We start from the raw sequence: 14,698 nt of genomic DNA, 5'->3' as shown, positions 1-14,698 counted from the left end.
CCTGCTGAGGGAAAACCACCAGCCCAGGTGGTTCTCAGGCATGTGTTGGGACACAGAAAACCCCCATGGACCTCCACAGGAAGAAGGCAGCTTCTGCCCTCTGTGAAAGAGCCCAGGTACCATTCCCTGAGATGGGAAAAGGAAGGGCACTGCTGAAATGGTAATTGCACCTGAGAAAGGTTCAGCCAACAGCTAGAGAGAGCTTCCTTAGGGAAAGGCGAGCAGAGGTTTCAGCCCTGCTGAAGGGATGGAAACAGAGGAGCCACTCCTGAGCTCAGGTGGTGTCCTCTGGGGAGGCTTTGGTATGCTCAGTACTTCAGCCAGCCACAGGCTCAGTCCTTGCCTACCATCAGGCCTCAGCTGCTTGACTCTGCTGTTGGTAGATGCTGGACATTCTGTGGAGTGACCCAAGGAGCCAGAACGGCTGCACACCCAACAAGCGGCGAGGAGGAGGCTGTTACTTTGGGCCTGATGTCACTGCCAGGCTGTTTGAAAGGTACAACCTGAAGATGCTCATCAGGTCTCATGAGTTCAAGCCTGAAGGTTATGAGATCAGCCACGATGGGAAGGTAAGAGGCTTCCACGTGACACAGAATCCTCCTGTGGCTTCAGTCACAGCAAAACCCACTGCAAACTGGCTGCAAACTTACCTGAGAGGGACTTGTTCAAAATGGATGTGGGGGACTTGGGTGCCAGAGAGGAGCCAGAACAGAGGAGAGAGGCCTGACAGAGTTCTTCACTGCTCCAGGGAGCAAGGACTTGCTCGTCTGAGTACAACTGGACAGAATCCCCACGGAGAGATAGGAGGAAATACAGGGCAGAGATGCTCTGAGGCTTCACCTGGATGAGTGCTCTTCTGCCCTGCTTTCTGTCAGGAACCCTGAAAACCAGAGCTGGGGTAGAAGGAGGTTTGTGTTGAGGCCTTGAGCAGGTGTCTGCCCAGGGTGGGGAGGTTGGAGTAGGTGAGCTCTGAGCCATTCCACGATTAAAGAGCCTGTTCTAGCACCCTGCCCTCTGAATTGCCCTCTCTTGGAGGGTAGCAGAGCCCTGCAGAGGGACCTGGCCAGGCTGCATGGGTGGGCAGAGGCCAATGGGATGAGACTGAACAAGGCCAAGGGCAGGGTTCTGCACTTTGGCCACAACAACCCCAAGCAGCACTACAGGCTGGGGCCAGAGTGGCTGAGAGCAGGCAGGCAGAGAGGGAGCTGGGGGTGCTGGCAGAGAGGAGCTGCAGAGGAGGCAGCAGTGCCCAGGTGGGCAGCAGAGCCAATGGCATCCTGGGCTGGCTCAGGAGCAGTGTGGGCAGCAGGGCAAGGGAGGTTCTTCTGCCCCTGTGCTCAGCACTGCTCAGGCCACCCCTGGAGTGCTGTGTCCAGCTCTGGGCTCCTCCATTGCAGAGAGCTGCTGAGGTGCTGGAAGGTGTTTGGAGCAGGGCAGCAAGGCTGGGGAGGGGCCTGGAGCACAGCCCTGTGAGGAGAGGCTGAGGGAGCTGGGGGGGTGCAGCCTGCAGCAGAGGAGGCTCAGGGCAGAGCTCATTGCTGCCTGCAGCTGCCTGCAGGGAGGCTGTAGCCAGGTGGGGTTGGGCTCTGCTGCCAGGCAGCCAGCAGCAGCAGAAGGGGACAGAGGCTGAAGCTGTGCCAGGGCAGGTCTAGGCTGGATGTTGTTAGGAAGTTGTTGTCAGAGAGAGTGATTGGCACTGGAATGGGCTGCCCAGGGAGGTGGTGGAGTGGCTGTGGCTGGAGGTGTTGCAGCCAAGCCTGGCTGGGGCACTTAGTGCCATGGTCTGGTTGGTTGGGCAGGGCTGGGTGCTAGGTTGGGCTGGGGGAGCTGTGAGCTCTCTGCCAGCCTGGTTCTCTGAACTCCAGGTGTGAGCCATGCAGTGAACAGCACAGTCACTGCCCTCTGATTTTTGTGTCTGCACTTGCACCAAGCCAGTCTGGCTGTTTCCCACTCCCAGGTCATCACTATCTTTTCTGCCTCCAACTACTACGAAGAGGGCAGCAACCGTGGAGCTTACATCAAGCTGAGCCCGGAGCTGAGGCCGCGCTTCGTGCAGTACCAAGTCAGCAAGCAGACGCGGCGGAGGAACCTGCGCCAGAGGTGCGGCTGTGGGCAGTGGCTGCTGCCTGGGCATGCTGCCAGGGCCTGCCACAACGCTGTGGCTGCCATGGCATGGCCTCCCCCTTCCCCTCTTCAGCTTGTTTTTCTGCTTTGTAATGTTAATGCAGTAGACATGGCTGCTGTTGGAGAGAGCCCAGAGGAGGCCACAAAGATGCTGCCAGGGCTGGAGCAGCTCTGCTGTGAGCACAGGCTGAGGCAGCTGGGGGGGTGCAGCCTGCAGAGGAGAAGGCTCCAGGGGCAGCTCAGAGCTGCTGCCAAGAGCTGAAGGCAGCCTGCAGGAAGGCTGCAGAGGGACTTGTGCTGAGGGGGGCTGCAGGCAGGCCAAGGGCAATGGTTTGGAGCTGAGGCAGAGCAGGGGGAGAGTGGAGCTGAGGGAGAAGCTGTTGAGTGTGAGGATGCTGAGAGCCTGGCCCAGGCTGCCCAGGGAGGCTGTGGCTGCCTCCTTGCTGGGGGTGTTCTGGGCCAGGCTGGCTGAGGCCCTGAGCAGCTGAGTGTGGCTGAGAGGTGTCCCTGGGCACGGTGGGCAGGTTGCAGCAGAGGAGCTCTGAGGTCTCTTCTAACCTGAGCCATTGTAGGATTCAACTCCCAAGGCTAATTCGATGCAGTTAGGGTTAGAACAGACACCAGGCCTGTCACATCTGCATTAAAGCTGCAGTCTTAACCCAGCCTTCATGTTATGAATTGAGTCCCACAATGGTACCAGGAGAGCTTTGCCATGCCTGGCACTGTGGCTGGCTTTAATACAGCACAGGAGCTTAGCATGCCCTGCAGGGACTCTGTTCTCTCACAAAGTCAGATTACTCTGAAGGGGCTTTCTTTGGTGTGTTGATTTGAGGGATTTTTTTCTTCCCCTCGTGTTGCCTTTTAGGATGACTCTAAATATACTACATCAGCTTAGAGGATGTAAGAATCTGAGCAGGAGTGCTGAAAAGCATAAAAGGAGTGGCACTTTAAATCCTTTAATCACCTGCTCTGGTCTTTCCTCTCCTAGGGTGGGTACAATCGAATCCTCTGCTTTAAAGTCCTTGAGAGAGAAGATTTATGCCCACAGGTCTGAGCTCACCACTGCTTTTGCACAGTACGACCACAATGGCACAGGTAACACCACCTTTCTCCAGGTGCCACCGCGGGGAGGGCAGCTGCTGTGTGCATGGGGGCAGAGGGGTCCTGCCTGCCAGTGAAAAGCTGCAGGGCTGCAAAGGCAGCTGAGCTTGTGTCCTTGCTGACTGCAGAGGAGGGAGAGGGGAGCAAGTTCTTAGCCCCAGGAAATCAGCTGAGGAGATGAAGCTTTAGGGAGGAAGAATTAAAACAGATGAGCCAGTAAGGAGCTGGGGCAGGGGTGGTGGTGCCTGTCTGCTGGGCTAAGGAGCTGGGGTGTGTTTGTTGGGCTAAGGAACTGGGGGGTGTGCTTGCTGGGCTAAGGAGCTGGGGTGTGTGCTTGCTGGGCTAAGGAGCTGGGGTGTGTGCTTGTTGGGCTAAGGAGCTGGGGGGTGTGTGCTTGTTGGGCTAAGGAGCTGGGGGGTGTGCTTGTTGGGCTAAGGAGCTGGGGTGTGTGCTTGTTGGGCTAAGGAGCTGGGGGGTGTGTGCTTGTTGGGCTAAGGAGCTGGGGGGTGTGTGCTTGTTGGGCTAAGGAGCTGGGGTATGTGCTTGTTGGGCTAAGGAACTGGGGGGTGTGCTTGTTGGGCTAAGGAACTGGGGGGTGTGTGCTTGTTGGGCTAAGGAGCTGGGGTATGTGCTTGTTGGGCTAAGGAGCTGGGGTGTGTGCTTGTTGGGCTAAGGAACTGGGGGGTGTGTGCTTGTTGGGCTAAGGAGCTGGGGGGTGTGCTTGTTGGGCTAAGGAACTGGGGGGTGTGTGCTTGTTGGGCTAAGGAGCTGGGGGGTGTGCTTGTTGGGCTAAGGAGCTGGGGGGTGTGTGCTTGTTGGGCTAAGGAGCTGGGGGGTGTGTGCTTGTTGGGCTAAGGAGCTGGGGTATGTGCTTGTTGGGCTAAGGAACTGGGGGGTGTGCTTGTTGGGCTAAGGAGCTGGGGGGTGTGTGCTTGTTGGGCTAAGGAGCTGGGGTATGTGCTTGTTGGGCTAAGGAGCTGGGGGGTGTGCTTGCTGGGCTAAGGAGCTGGGGTGTGTGCTTGTTGGGCTAAGGAGCTGGGGTGTGTGCTTGTTGGGCTAAGGAGCTGGGGGGTGTGTGCTTGTTGGGCTAAGGAGCTGGGGTATGTGCTTGTTGGGCTAAGGAACTGGGGGGTGTGCTTGTTGGGCTAAGGAACTGGGGGGTGTGTGCTTGTTGGGCTAAGGAGCTGGGGGGTGTGTTTGTTGGGCTAAGGAGCTGGGGGGTGTGCTTGTTGGGCTAAGGAGCTGGGGTGTGTGCTTGTTGGGCTAAGGAGCTGGGGGGTGTGCTTGTTGGGCTAAGGAGCTGGGGGGTGTGCTTGTTGGGCTAAGGAGCTGGGGGGTGTGCTTGTTGGGCTAAGGAGCTGGGGGGTGTGCTTGTTGGGCTAAGGAGCTGGGGGGTGTGTGCTTGCTGGGCTAAGGAGCTGGGGTGTGCTTGTTGGGCTAAGAAACTGGGGGGTGCTTGTTGGGCTAAGGAGCTGGGGGGTGTGCTTGTTGGGCTAAGGAGCTGGGGTGTGTGCTTGTTGGGCTAAGGAACTGGGGGGTGTGTTTGTTGGGCTAAGGAGCTGGGGGGTGTGCTTGTTGGGCTAAGGAGCTGGGGGGTGTGCTTGTTGGGCTAAGGAGCTGGGGGGTGTGTGCTTGTTGGGCTAAGGAGCTGGGGGGTGTGCTTGTTGGGCTAAGGAGCTGGGGGGTGTGCTTGTTGGGCTAAGGAGCTGGGGTGTGTGCTTGTTGGGCTAAGGAGCTGGGGTGTGTGCTTGTTGGGCTAAGGAGCTGGGGTGTGTGCTTGTTGGGCTAAGGAGCTGGGGGGTGTGTGCTTGTTGGGCTAAGGAGCTGGGGTATGTGCTTGTTGGGCTAAGGAGCTGGGGGGTGTGCTTGCTGGGCTAAGGAGCTGGGGTGTGTGCTTGTTGGGCTAAGGAGCTGGGGTGTGTGCTTGTTGGGCTAAGGAGCTGGGGGGTGTGTGCTTGTTGGGCTAAGGAGCTGGGGTATGTGCTTGTTGGGCTAAGGAACTGGGGGGTGTGCTTGTTGGGCTAAGGAACTGGGGGGTGTGTGCTTGTTGGGCTAAGGAGCTGGGGGGTGTGTTTGTTGGGCTAAGGAGCTGGGGGGTGTGCTTGTTGGGCTAAGGAGCTGGGGTGTGTGCTTGTTGGGCTAAGGAGCTGGGGGGTGTGCTTGTTGGGCTAAGGAGCTGGGGGGTGTGCTTGTTGGGCTAAGGAGCTGGGGGGTGTGCTTGTTGGGCTAAGGAGCTGGGGGGTGTGTGCTTGCTGGGCTAAGGAGCTGGGGTGTGCTTGTTGGGCTAAGAAACTGGGGGGTGCTTGTTGGGCTAAGGAGCTGGGGGGTGTGCTTGTTGGGCTAAGGAGCTGGGGTGTGTGCTTGTTGGGCTAAGGAACTGGGGGGTGTGTTTGTTGGGCTAAGGAGCTGGGGGGTGTGCTTGTTGGGCTAAGGAGCTGGGGGGTGTGCTTGTTGGGCTAAGGAGCTGGGGGGTGTGTGCTTGTTGGGCTAAGGAGCTGGGGGGTGTGCTTGTTGGGCTAAGGAGCTGGGGGGTGTGCTTGTTGGGCTAAGGAGCTGGGGGGTGTGCTTGTTGGGCTAAGGAGCTGGGGTGTGTGCTTGTTGGGCTAAGGAGCTGGGGTGTGTGCTTGTTGGGCTAAGGAGCTGGGGTATGTGCTTGTTGGGCTAAGGAGCTGGGGGGTGTGCTTGTTGGGCTAAGGAGCTGGGGGGTGTGTGCTTGCTGGGCTAAGGAGCTGGGGTGTGCTTGTTGGGCTAAGAAACTGGGGGGTGCTTGTTGGGCTAAGGAGCTGGGGTGTGTGCTTGCTGGGCTAAGGAGCTGGGGGGTGCCTGTCTGCTGGGCTAAGGAGCTGGGGGGTGTTTATTGGGCTAAGGAGCTGGGGGGTGTGCTGCCTGGCCCTACCCCTAGCAGCCACACACTCGACCCAGCTGAAGAAAATTCAGTGGCAGATGGCTACAGGAACCTTGCACCAGGGAGCAAGGAGCTGATGGCTTCTAGCAGAAATACAACTTCTCTTCCTGACCTGGATTGCCACCTGTGCTCCTAGACGGGTAACCAGTGCCCTGCTGCCACTGAAGAACCATTGAACACATTTCTGCCTTGTTGGGGTGCAGCTCAGCTCAAATCTGCAGCACTTCCCCTGCCACAGTCTGGTTTTCTCAAAAGGCAGGCAAAGCTGCTGAGCACCACCACAGCATCACAGAGCCGGATGAGCTTGGAGGTCTCTTCCAACCTGGTTGATTCTATGAGAAGTAGTTGAGTTTGGACAGGAGCTTTGGAAATATCTACTCCAAGCCCACTGTTCACTGGTATGAGAGGGTTTATCCCCAGAAAGGAGAAGATGTTTGCCTTAACAGGCCCCACTTGTAACCATGCACTGGCTCCTTCTGGCAGGCACCATTCCTGTCAGTGACTGGGCTGCAGCCATGGAGTCTGTCCTGCAGCTGGACCTGCCCTGGAGGATGCTGCGGCCTCAGCTAGCCCAGATGAGCCCAGACGGAGAAGTTGACTTCATGTCGTGTTTTTATGACTTGAAAATAGGTCAACCTCTGAAAGAGGTAAGCAGGAAAGTTTGCCTCCTTGCAAACCTTGGAGGAAGAGCTTTTGGTGCATCTTGAGGCCCCTGGCAGTGCTTTGGCCCCTCAGGCAGAAAGCTGCAGCTGAGGGAGTGGCTGAGCTTCCTTTTTCAGTCAGTGGAGGGAAGTGAGCAGTGCTAGGGTACAAAATCCTGCTAAGGTAGATGCTTAAACTGGGTTGGATGAATCATGAGCTACAACTGCTGCTTACTTTCCCTCAAGGGCAGCTGAGGGATGTGAGAAATCCTACCCCAAAGCAGCCAATCCTCACTCTTAGGAGATGAGCTTTTCACATGGGCTCCAGAGCCAATCCAGGCACCTGCAGGAGGGAGTCCCAGTTGGAGCTGGACTTTTTTAGGTGTTTAATGGCAGCTGAGGCCTCTTCTGCAGAGCCCAGTTGTGAGCCAGTGCTGCACACTGCTTTGGGGCTTAGCTGCCAGCACTGTTTCTCTAGAGAGCAGCAAAAGCTTTCTGGGAGTGCCTGGCAGGCAGCATCTTCCCTACACTACCTCTGTTTCCACAAATAATGACTGGAGGCAGGAGGTGTGAAGGGCTCCTGCTCTCCCTGCCCTGCCATCCAAAAGTGACAGATTTTAGCTGACACAAAAACGTCACTGCAGAGAGCTCAGGCACCCAGATTTAAATAGCCCCAGACACTTGACGAGTTCAAGTGGGCAAAGAGCTCTGGATAGTTCATGTTCTCTCTGCTGCTTGGACTGACTCAGAGCAGCAGCTGAGTGGCTTCTGTGCCTTCTGAACCAGGCTCAGCCAGCGCTGGTGGAAACACTCTGCAGATACAGAAAGGATCTGGAGATCATCTTCAACATCATTGACAAAGACCACTCAGGTAAGTCCAGCTACGTCTAGCTCACTGCACCAGCTCTGGGGAGCTCACACTGCTTATCTTCCCCCACTGTGGGTCCTCCCCAAGGCTTCTAAATGTAGAGGAGCCAGAGGTGATGTCATTTTTCCAGTTTAGGGAGGACTAATCTAAGGAGTCAGCTGTAACCACACAAGGGACAGTGCACAGAGAAAAAGAAGCCTCACATAGCCCAGCTCCAGACTGGCTTCTCTCCTTTAGGGCCTTTTTCTCCCTTCTACTCTCAGGCAGCATTCACTGCTTGCTCAGTTCTGCTGCTGGAAGCTTTAGATGATTACCTGAGAGAAGGATTCCCACTTCAACCCTGGGCTCACTGCACAGCAAGCCAGGGGAGGCAGGGAAGTTTCTGGCACTGAAGGCACAGGAAGGGGAAAGAGCACTGGAAGGGACAAAAAGGCAACTTTGTTCTCTGCCTCCTTAGGTCTGATTTCCCTTGAAGAGTTCAGCCAGATGTGGAAACTCTTCACTTCTCACCTGGGCATTGACAGATGTGACGAGTCCATTGACAAGTTAGTCCTCAGCATAGACTACAACAAAGATGGCCACATTGACTTCAATGAATTCCTGGAGGCCTTTCATGTGGTTCATAGATTGGAGAAAAAGGCAAACTCATGAAAAGGAAGAGCTTCCTGGGGGCTGCCTTGGGAGCAGAGGCAGCCCAGGCTCCAGCCTGGCTGACAAGCAGGCTGCTGGATGTGGTGAGCAGTGTGGCCACTGTGCAAGCCTTTATTCAGTCCCTTCTGCCTGAGGCAGAAGAGACAAAACCCCACTGCTACTGCATTCTTATTACTGCCACTGCCACAGCAGCACCTTACAATTTATCCTCCTCCTTGGTGGCTTCTCCCCCATCAGTTCAATCTAGGAACACTGCCAAGGTCACACCTACAGCCCCACGGGAAGAGAAACTTTGCTGTGGTTCTTTCAGCAGTCCTTAAGTGACAGCTGAGGAACAGCACTGAGAAGCCCAAGGAACATATCAGCCCCTCCCTGGCCTTACAATGGGCAAGGCAGAGGCTTGCTGCAGACTGCCCAGTCTGGGAGAGGCAAACAACCCTTGCATGATGCAGCTCCTGTCCTCCTTGAAGTTTACAGACACAGCTCAAAGGACCTTAGCTGAAAGCTGTTTACACTTGCACTACATTTCCTCTTGCCACTGATTACTTCTCCCTACCTTTGGTGGGCTGTGGAGCTCAGAACCAGTCCTAATTCATCACCTAACTCTGCAGCATGATGATGTAAGATGGAGGTGGCACAATAAAGCTTCAGCTGTCACAGTCACACGGAGGTGTGGTGTCTGTCTGTCCTTCAGTACCAACACCTCCCTGCTCCTGATTTCTTTAAAGCAAAACAGATGAGGAAGAAGAGCAAATCAATTTGGATCTTACTGAACCTATCTCTGCATATGACTAAGTACAAATTCTTTACCAAGTAGACTGAGAAATTCTGGACTTGAGGTTTTGGAACACAAGCAAGATGCAAGAGCCCGAGGCAATATTCCCACCCCAGCCACTCCTGGGTGGGAGAGCAGCAGCAGCTGGACCTCTTCTCTTGCACCTTACACTCTGAAAGCAACACACTGATGTAAAGTGAAGTGCAGCCAGGCCAGGAGCCTTCTGAAGCAACACTGCAGTGACTGCATTGCACCTGAAGGGCTGCTAGGGCAGGAAAAGGTTGCAGCCCAGCCAGATGTAACCCTTCCTGGCAGCAGTCGAGCTAAGGCAAGGAGCTAGGTTTTATTTCACCACAGCAGTGAAGGTACCAACAGAAGCAGCCTGCCCCTTCTGGCAGCACACAACCCAACGGCAGCCTCAGTCCTGCTGCCTTGGAGAAAAACAGAGGGAGGAGAACAAACACAGAATGTTTTCCCAGAAGTATTTTGTGACTTGACAGAGGAACAAAAGGAAATGCACCCGAAGTGGAATGTGGCAGCACAGCTCTGGAGCCCTCTTTGCCACCACCACCTTGTGTCCCCCTCCGCCACAGAGAGGAGAGCACCCCCTTGGTGTGCACTAAGAGGTGGGAGCTCAGACACATGGCTGACAGCCTCCAGCTTCAGGGCTGCCCTCTACCAACAGGCTCCTGAGGCTGCTCCAGGGGGAGACTGAGGGATGCTCACCTTGTGAGGGATCACTGCAGGAGAGGGGATGCAGAGGTGGAGTCACAGTGCAGAGCTTTGCTGGGCAGGAGGTGAGAAGAGGCTTTCCAGGATGCTGTACTGAAGTGTGGTCGGAGCTGAGTCACTGAGCCTTTTTTGGGGAAGAAAACACCTGCCCTGTCAGCTGCTGGCAGCACACAGGGGCCCCCTGACCCCCAACAGAAGCAGGAAGGGTGGCAGGGGGAGTAACTGTGAAACATGGCAGGAATAAGAGCCACTTGAGACTCCAAGTGGGAGGGAGCCCTGCTACCTGCCCTTAAATCCAAGCTGTTCAAGCTGAAGCACTTCTTCCACAACCTCTGATCTTTGGCCCACCATTTTATGCAGCAGCTACTTAATGTAGCAGCTGTGAGCAGTCCTTTGAGCAGGGAAGAATCAGTGCAGCTGAGTGCCAAAAGCTCTGCCCTGCAGGTACAGATGCCACTGCTTGGGGCTCCCACTTCACTCGAGCCCCTGGCGGTTGCCAGAGGGGTGACAGAGTCCTGCAGTGCTGTGTGCATGCAGGGCTGCAGCCCAAGTGGTTTGCTACCCACCACAGAAAGTAACCAAACAGCTCAGGGCTGCACAGCTGCCTTCACCTCCCAGGAACAGGCAGTGCTCTCTCCCTGGGGAGGGAGGCCATGAGCAGCAGGGCAGAAGGCAGGCAGATTTTGTACCCCAACCAGCAGGTTTTCAAGGAGATTAAACCTGCTTGGGCTCTGTCTAGTCTGACACACCTGTGCAACCAGCAGCAGCTGGCAGCAGCTGCAGGAACTGCTTTCCAGTGGACAGATTCGAGGCACAGGCACTAACCTGGGAGCTGTATGCAGGAAGACTTCCAGGCAGCCCAGCCCAGCCCACAGGTGAAATGTGAGACTCAAATGAAAACAACAACAAAAGAAACAAATATCAAAGCCTTCCATAAAGTCCTGCTGGGAGGGTGGCAATGATGCCATTCTTAACTCTGAGGCTCTCTGCAAGGCAAAGGATGAGGAGACTTGGCAAGGGAGCTGGAGTGGAAGAGGTTTTCCTTGCTCCATTCAGAGGAAAGGATTGCAGGCATAAACCCCTCACCTTGGACAAGCTGCAGGCTGGAGATTTTGCCTCCAAAGCCTTGGGGCTGCAAACAGTTTTGTTCAGGTTAAAGACAGGCATCTTCCTGAGAGGCTCTGCTCTCACACCAGTGAATCAGTCAGACCTTCGTCTCTGCTGGTGTCTGCCCTGCCCTGCCCTGTGCCAGTGAGGATGGATGTGTGCCAGGAACCTCAGCTGCTTACTGCCAGTCCTTCCCCCACGCTTCCCTGGGTGGCTCATGCTCTGCTCTGGTGCTTCACATCTGCACACAGCAGGAGAAGGATTAAGGAATTCCATCACTCCCCTTGTTTGGGAGACTTTGATGCCCGAGATGCAGCTCCCTGCTTTTATTATGCCTTTTGATCTCCACAGAGTTGTCCTTTTGCCTCTCGGCAGAGCTGAGTAAGTCTTGTCAACTTGACAGGAATTGCACTTGGGCACCCAAGCCAGCAGCAGCCTCAGTCTTACTTCTGACACGCTCTCACAAGCAGCCCAGATTCCACCTACCTGGCCCCTGCAGGTAGCATCCCAACTGGTGTGGAAGGCTGAGGTAGTGCACAGCACACACACAGGCAGCAGCTAAAGCGGAGGCTCAGGAGAGGCACATGGGAGGAGAGAAGAGCTTCTGAGCCTTCCTCTCCTGCATGAGGCCTCCCTCACTGCATGGCACAGCCTGTGCTGGGCAGGAAATCGTGCAAATACACAATGATGGCTTTGGTCAGGTAGGTCATGGTGCCATAGGCCCCGCTGGGGGCACTGTCATAAAAGAAGTGGCAAATGCCTGTGGCCAGGTCCTTCTCCAAGATCCTGCCTGTGGCGCCGAAGGATTTCTGGGAAGACACAAGCAAAGAAGCAGAGGAGGTCAGGGCTGCAGGCTCCCCTACTGGGGAACCCCTGCCACAGCGGGGCCATGGCAGCACAGCATGGCTCAGGGTGGAAGGGAGCTCAGAGCTCAGCTGCTCCAACGTTAGCCACCGTGCCCAGGGACACCTCTCAGCCACACTCAGCTGCTCAGGGCCTCAGACAGCCTGGCCCAGAGCACCCCCAGCAAGGAGGCAGCCACAGCCTCCCTGGGCAGCCTGGGCCAGGCTCTCAGCACCCTCACACTCAACAGCTTCTCCCTCAGCTCCACTCTCCCCCTGCTCTGTCTCAGCTCCAAACCATTGCCCTTGGCCTGCCTGCAGACCCCCTCAGCACAAGTCCCTCTGCAGCCTTCCTGCAGGCTGCCTTCAGCTCTTGGCAGCAGCTCTGAGGTCCCCACAGAGTCTTCTCTATGGCTATTTCTAGAAGACACTGAAGCAATTTGGTCTTTGTAGGGGAAAGAAGGAGGAAAATACCAAGCTCAGCACACACTCAGAGAGCAGCAGGGGCCAGTTTCCAGTGGTGAGGCTTCCCAGCCTGCCCTGGCACTCACCAGCTCCTGCAGGAAGAGGTCGTTGGCCATGTGCACGATCCGGTCCACGTGGATGATGCCCCCGATGCTGCTCACCTCCACGTCGGAGAGAAAGGTGAGCACCAGGATGGCTTCCACCAGCAGCTGCCTGTACTCGGGCTGGGGGACATGGTTCAGCACCGACTCCACGTGCACAGCAAACTTGATCTCGCAGGGGGTCATCTGGAGAGGTGCAGGGGACATGGAAGGGGAAGTGACAGCTCCGCCAGAGCGGCTGCCCACGTCCCGCCAGCACCTCCAGCTGTGCTGCTGTCTGCACACGGGGACAGGCTGGCAGAAGCCAACAAATGTCCCTGTGTGGCTTTCAGCACCAACAGAAGCTCTCCGTGTTGCTAGGCCCTGATCCTGCACACAGCTCTGCGACTTGCAGAGGTCTGCTCCAGCACACAAACTTTCCCTTGCTGCTGGGGCCCAGAGGGCAACTTAACTCCTTGCTCCTCCTGCTGCAGTCTTGTGCCCTCTGCCCAGCCAGAATGAAAGCTGAGGTTTAAAACTGCCCAGCTGCTCCCAGTGAGTGCTTCCAGCTATGCTGGTTGTGGAGCAGCCTCATCCACACTGGCATTGCTCTCTGGATGTCCTGTGCAGGGCTGCTGCCTTAGGAGCTCTGTGCTTGTTCCTTGTGCCTCCTTCAAACAGCAAAATGAGACACTCTCTGGGTCTGACAGGCTGAAATGATAAAGCCTACACAAAAGGAATACAAAAAGCTCTCTCTTCTGAAAATGAAAGTCAGAAAATTCCAGCTCTTCTCTTCAGCCACTGCTGTGGAGAGGGAGGCCAGGGACAAAGCTGAGGGAAGCAGACAGGAAGAGAGCTCCAGGCAGAGTCTCTTGCAGCAGTGGATGGCTGCTCACAAAGAGCTGGCTCTATCTGAATGCAAAGCTTGCCAGAGCACCTAAAGACAGCCTGGCAAGCCAGCTCAGGGGGAAGAATTAAGGGAAGGTTGTGACTTTGGCTAGAAACAATCATCCTTAATTGGTATTTACTTCTGAGACTGATGCCACCATAGACTGCAGCATAAGAAAGATAGAAGTGGCAAACAATGTGCCTGCTGCATTCCTCCTCACCCTGCCCAGAACAGTGCCACCAGCCACCCTCTTACTGCCCCTGCAGGGGGGCTGGACTGGATGACCTTTGGAGGTCCCTCCCAACCCAGATCATTCTCCATCTCTCTGATTCTTTCCAGTGGTGCTCCATGAGCCCATGGGGGCAGTGAAGCTGTGCAGAGGGCAGGCTTGGCAAAGAGCAAAACCTGCCACAACCTCATTCCCAGGCCTGCCTGGCAGGAGCTGGTGTGCACAGCCACAGGGAGGCTGATGGAGGTGCTGGAGGAAGGTCCAGATCTTCTAACCTGCTTCAAACCAAGGATCTCAGAATCACAGAATTGCCAGGCTTGGAAGGGACCTCAAGGTTCAACTAGTTCCAACCCTCCTGCCACAGGCAGAGATACCTCACACGAGAGGAGGTTCTCCAAGGCCACATCCAGCCTGGCCTTAAAAGCCTCCAGCAATGAGGCTACCACCATCTCCCTGGGCAACCTGTGCCAGGTGGTGAAGAACTTCTTCCTACCATCTAAGCTGAATTTCCCCTGGAATGGGGATCCCTTGGATCCATTCCCCCCAGTCCTATCACTACCTGACACCCTAAAAAGTCCCTCAGCAGCTTTGCTGGAGCCCCCTTCAGATCTTGGAAGGCTCCAAGAGCAGCCCTGCTGCATCAAACACTGCCAAAGCAAACACTCAGGCACAGGGCACTTTACTGTACCTCTCTGGTGGTCGAAGAAGGAAGGACATAGCCATCGATGGAGAGCCCATGGCACTGGAACAACAAGGTGTGGATAATGAACAGAAAGTCAGCCTGAGAGTTCCCTCTTCTGAGCCAAAATGTAACAACTTTATCAGTTAAACACAAGAAAGTTCATCTAAAAGGCAACCAAAAAGCCCCAAACAAAGCCTGCTAATGCTGCTTCACCTTTGCTGAGGAAGTAGTTTGTGTAAGCTGGCAGACACCAAGAACCAGCCTGAGAGGGCATGCAGGGAGTGTGCTGAGTGCCTGCCCAGCTGCTGAAGGGCAGCAAAGTCCTTTGAGAGCCACGACAGGAAGAGGCTCACAAAGGAGGGAAGGGAATCAGTGAGAACATTCTGTGGGAAAAGATGTAGAAAGAGAAGGGAATGCAACAGAGCAGCAAAGGCACCACTTTTATGCTGCAGTTCTGCTGAAGCCTGCCAGATTCAGGGCACCACACCTCAAGGAGGTCAACATGCTGTGGTGCCTGGACACAGGTCACCAGCAGTGGGGGAGAGGTGGTGCTAGAAATGCCAAGTGGTGCACAAGGAAAGAGGGACAAAACCTGAATGGTGAGAAG

The 14,698-nt window shown here is 55.7% G+C and overlaps 2 protein-coding genes across 5 annotated transcripts in view; one reads left to right on the top strand and one right to left on the bottom strand.

Annotated features, from left to right (window-relative positions):
* Nucleotides 1-8,953, top strand: part of PPEF1 (protein phosphatase with EF-hand domain 1) — a 47,359-nt gene extending 38,406 nt beyond the window's left edge. Inside the window, exons 12-17 of the mRNA XM_064152064.1 lie at nt 384-569; nt 1,958-2,100; nt 3,113-3,219; nt 6,614-6,777; nt 7,558-7,642; nt 8,097-8,953. Coding sequence (XP_064008134.1) covers nt 384-569; nt 1,958-2,100; nt 3,113-3,219; nt 6,614-6,777; nt 7,558-7,642; nt 8,097-8,290 — 879 coding nt within the window. The 3' untranslated portion in view covers nt 8,291-8,953. The remainder of the gene's footprint in view (nt 1-383; nt 570-1,957; nt 2,101-3,112; nt 3,220-6,613; nt 6,778-7,557; nt 7,643-8,096) is intronic.
* A 2,234-nt stretch (nt 8,954-11,187) lies between these two features.
* The window catches only part of PHKA2 (phosphorylase kinase regulatory subunit alpha 2), a 46,165-nt gene continuing 42,654 nt past the window's right edge, over nt 11,188-14,698 (bottom strand). For all 4 annotated transcript variants that reach the window (XM_064152060.1, XM_064152061.1, XM_064152063.1 and 1 more), the window contains 3 exons: nt 14,098-14,151; nt 12,298-12,498; nt 11,188-11,713 (listed from right to left, as the gene is read on the bottom strand). In XM_064152060.1, the coding sequence (XP_064008130.1) occupies nt 11,540-11,713; nt 12,298-12,498; nt 14,098-14,151 (429 nt within the window). In that variant the 3' untranslated portion in view covers nt 11,188-11,539. The remainder of the gene's footprint in view (nt 11,714-12,297; nt 12,499-14,097; nt 14,152-14,698) is intronic.

Source organism: Pogoniulus pusillus, chromosome 12 (assembly GCF_015220805.1).
Source record: "Pogoniulus pusillus isolate bPogPus1 chromosome 12, bPogPus1.pri, whole genome shotgun sequence".
In the NCBI taxonomy this organism is placed as follows: Eukaryota; Metazoa; Chordata; class Aves; order Piciformes; family Lybiidae; genus Pogoniulus; species Pogoniulus pusillus.
Note: the sequence above shows the minus strand (reverse complement) of the source record. Positions and strands in the feature narration are given on the sequence as shown.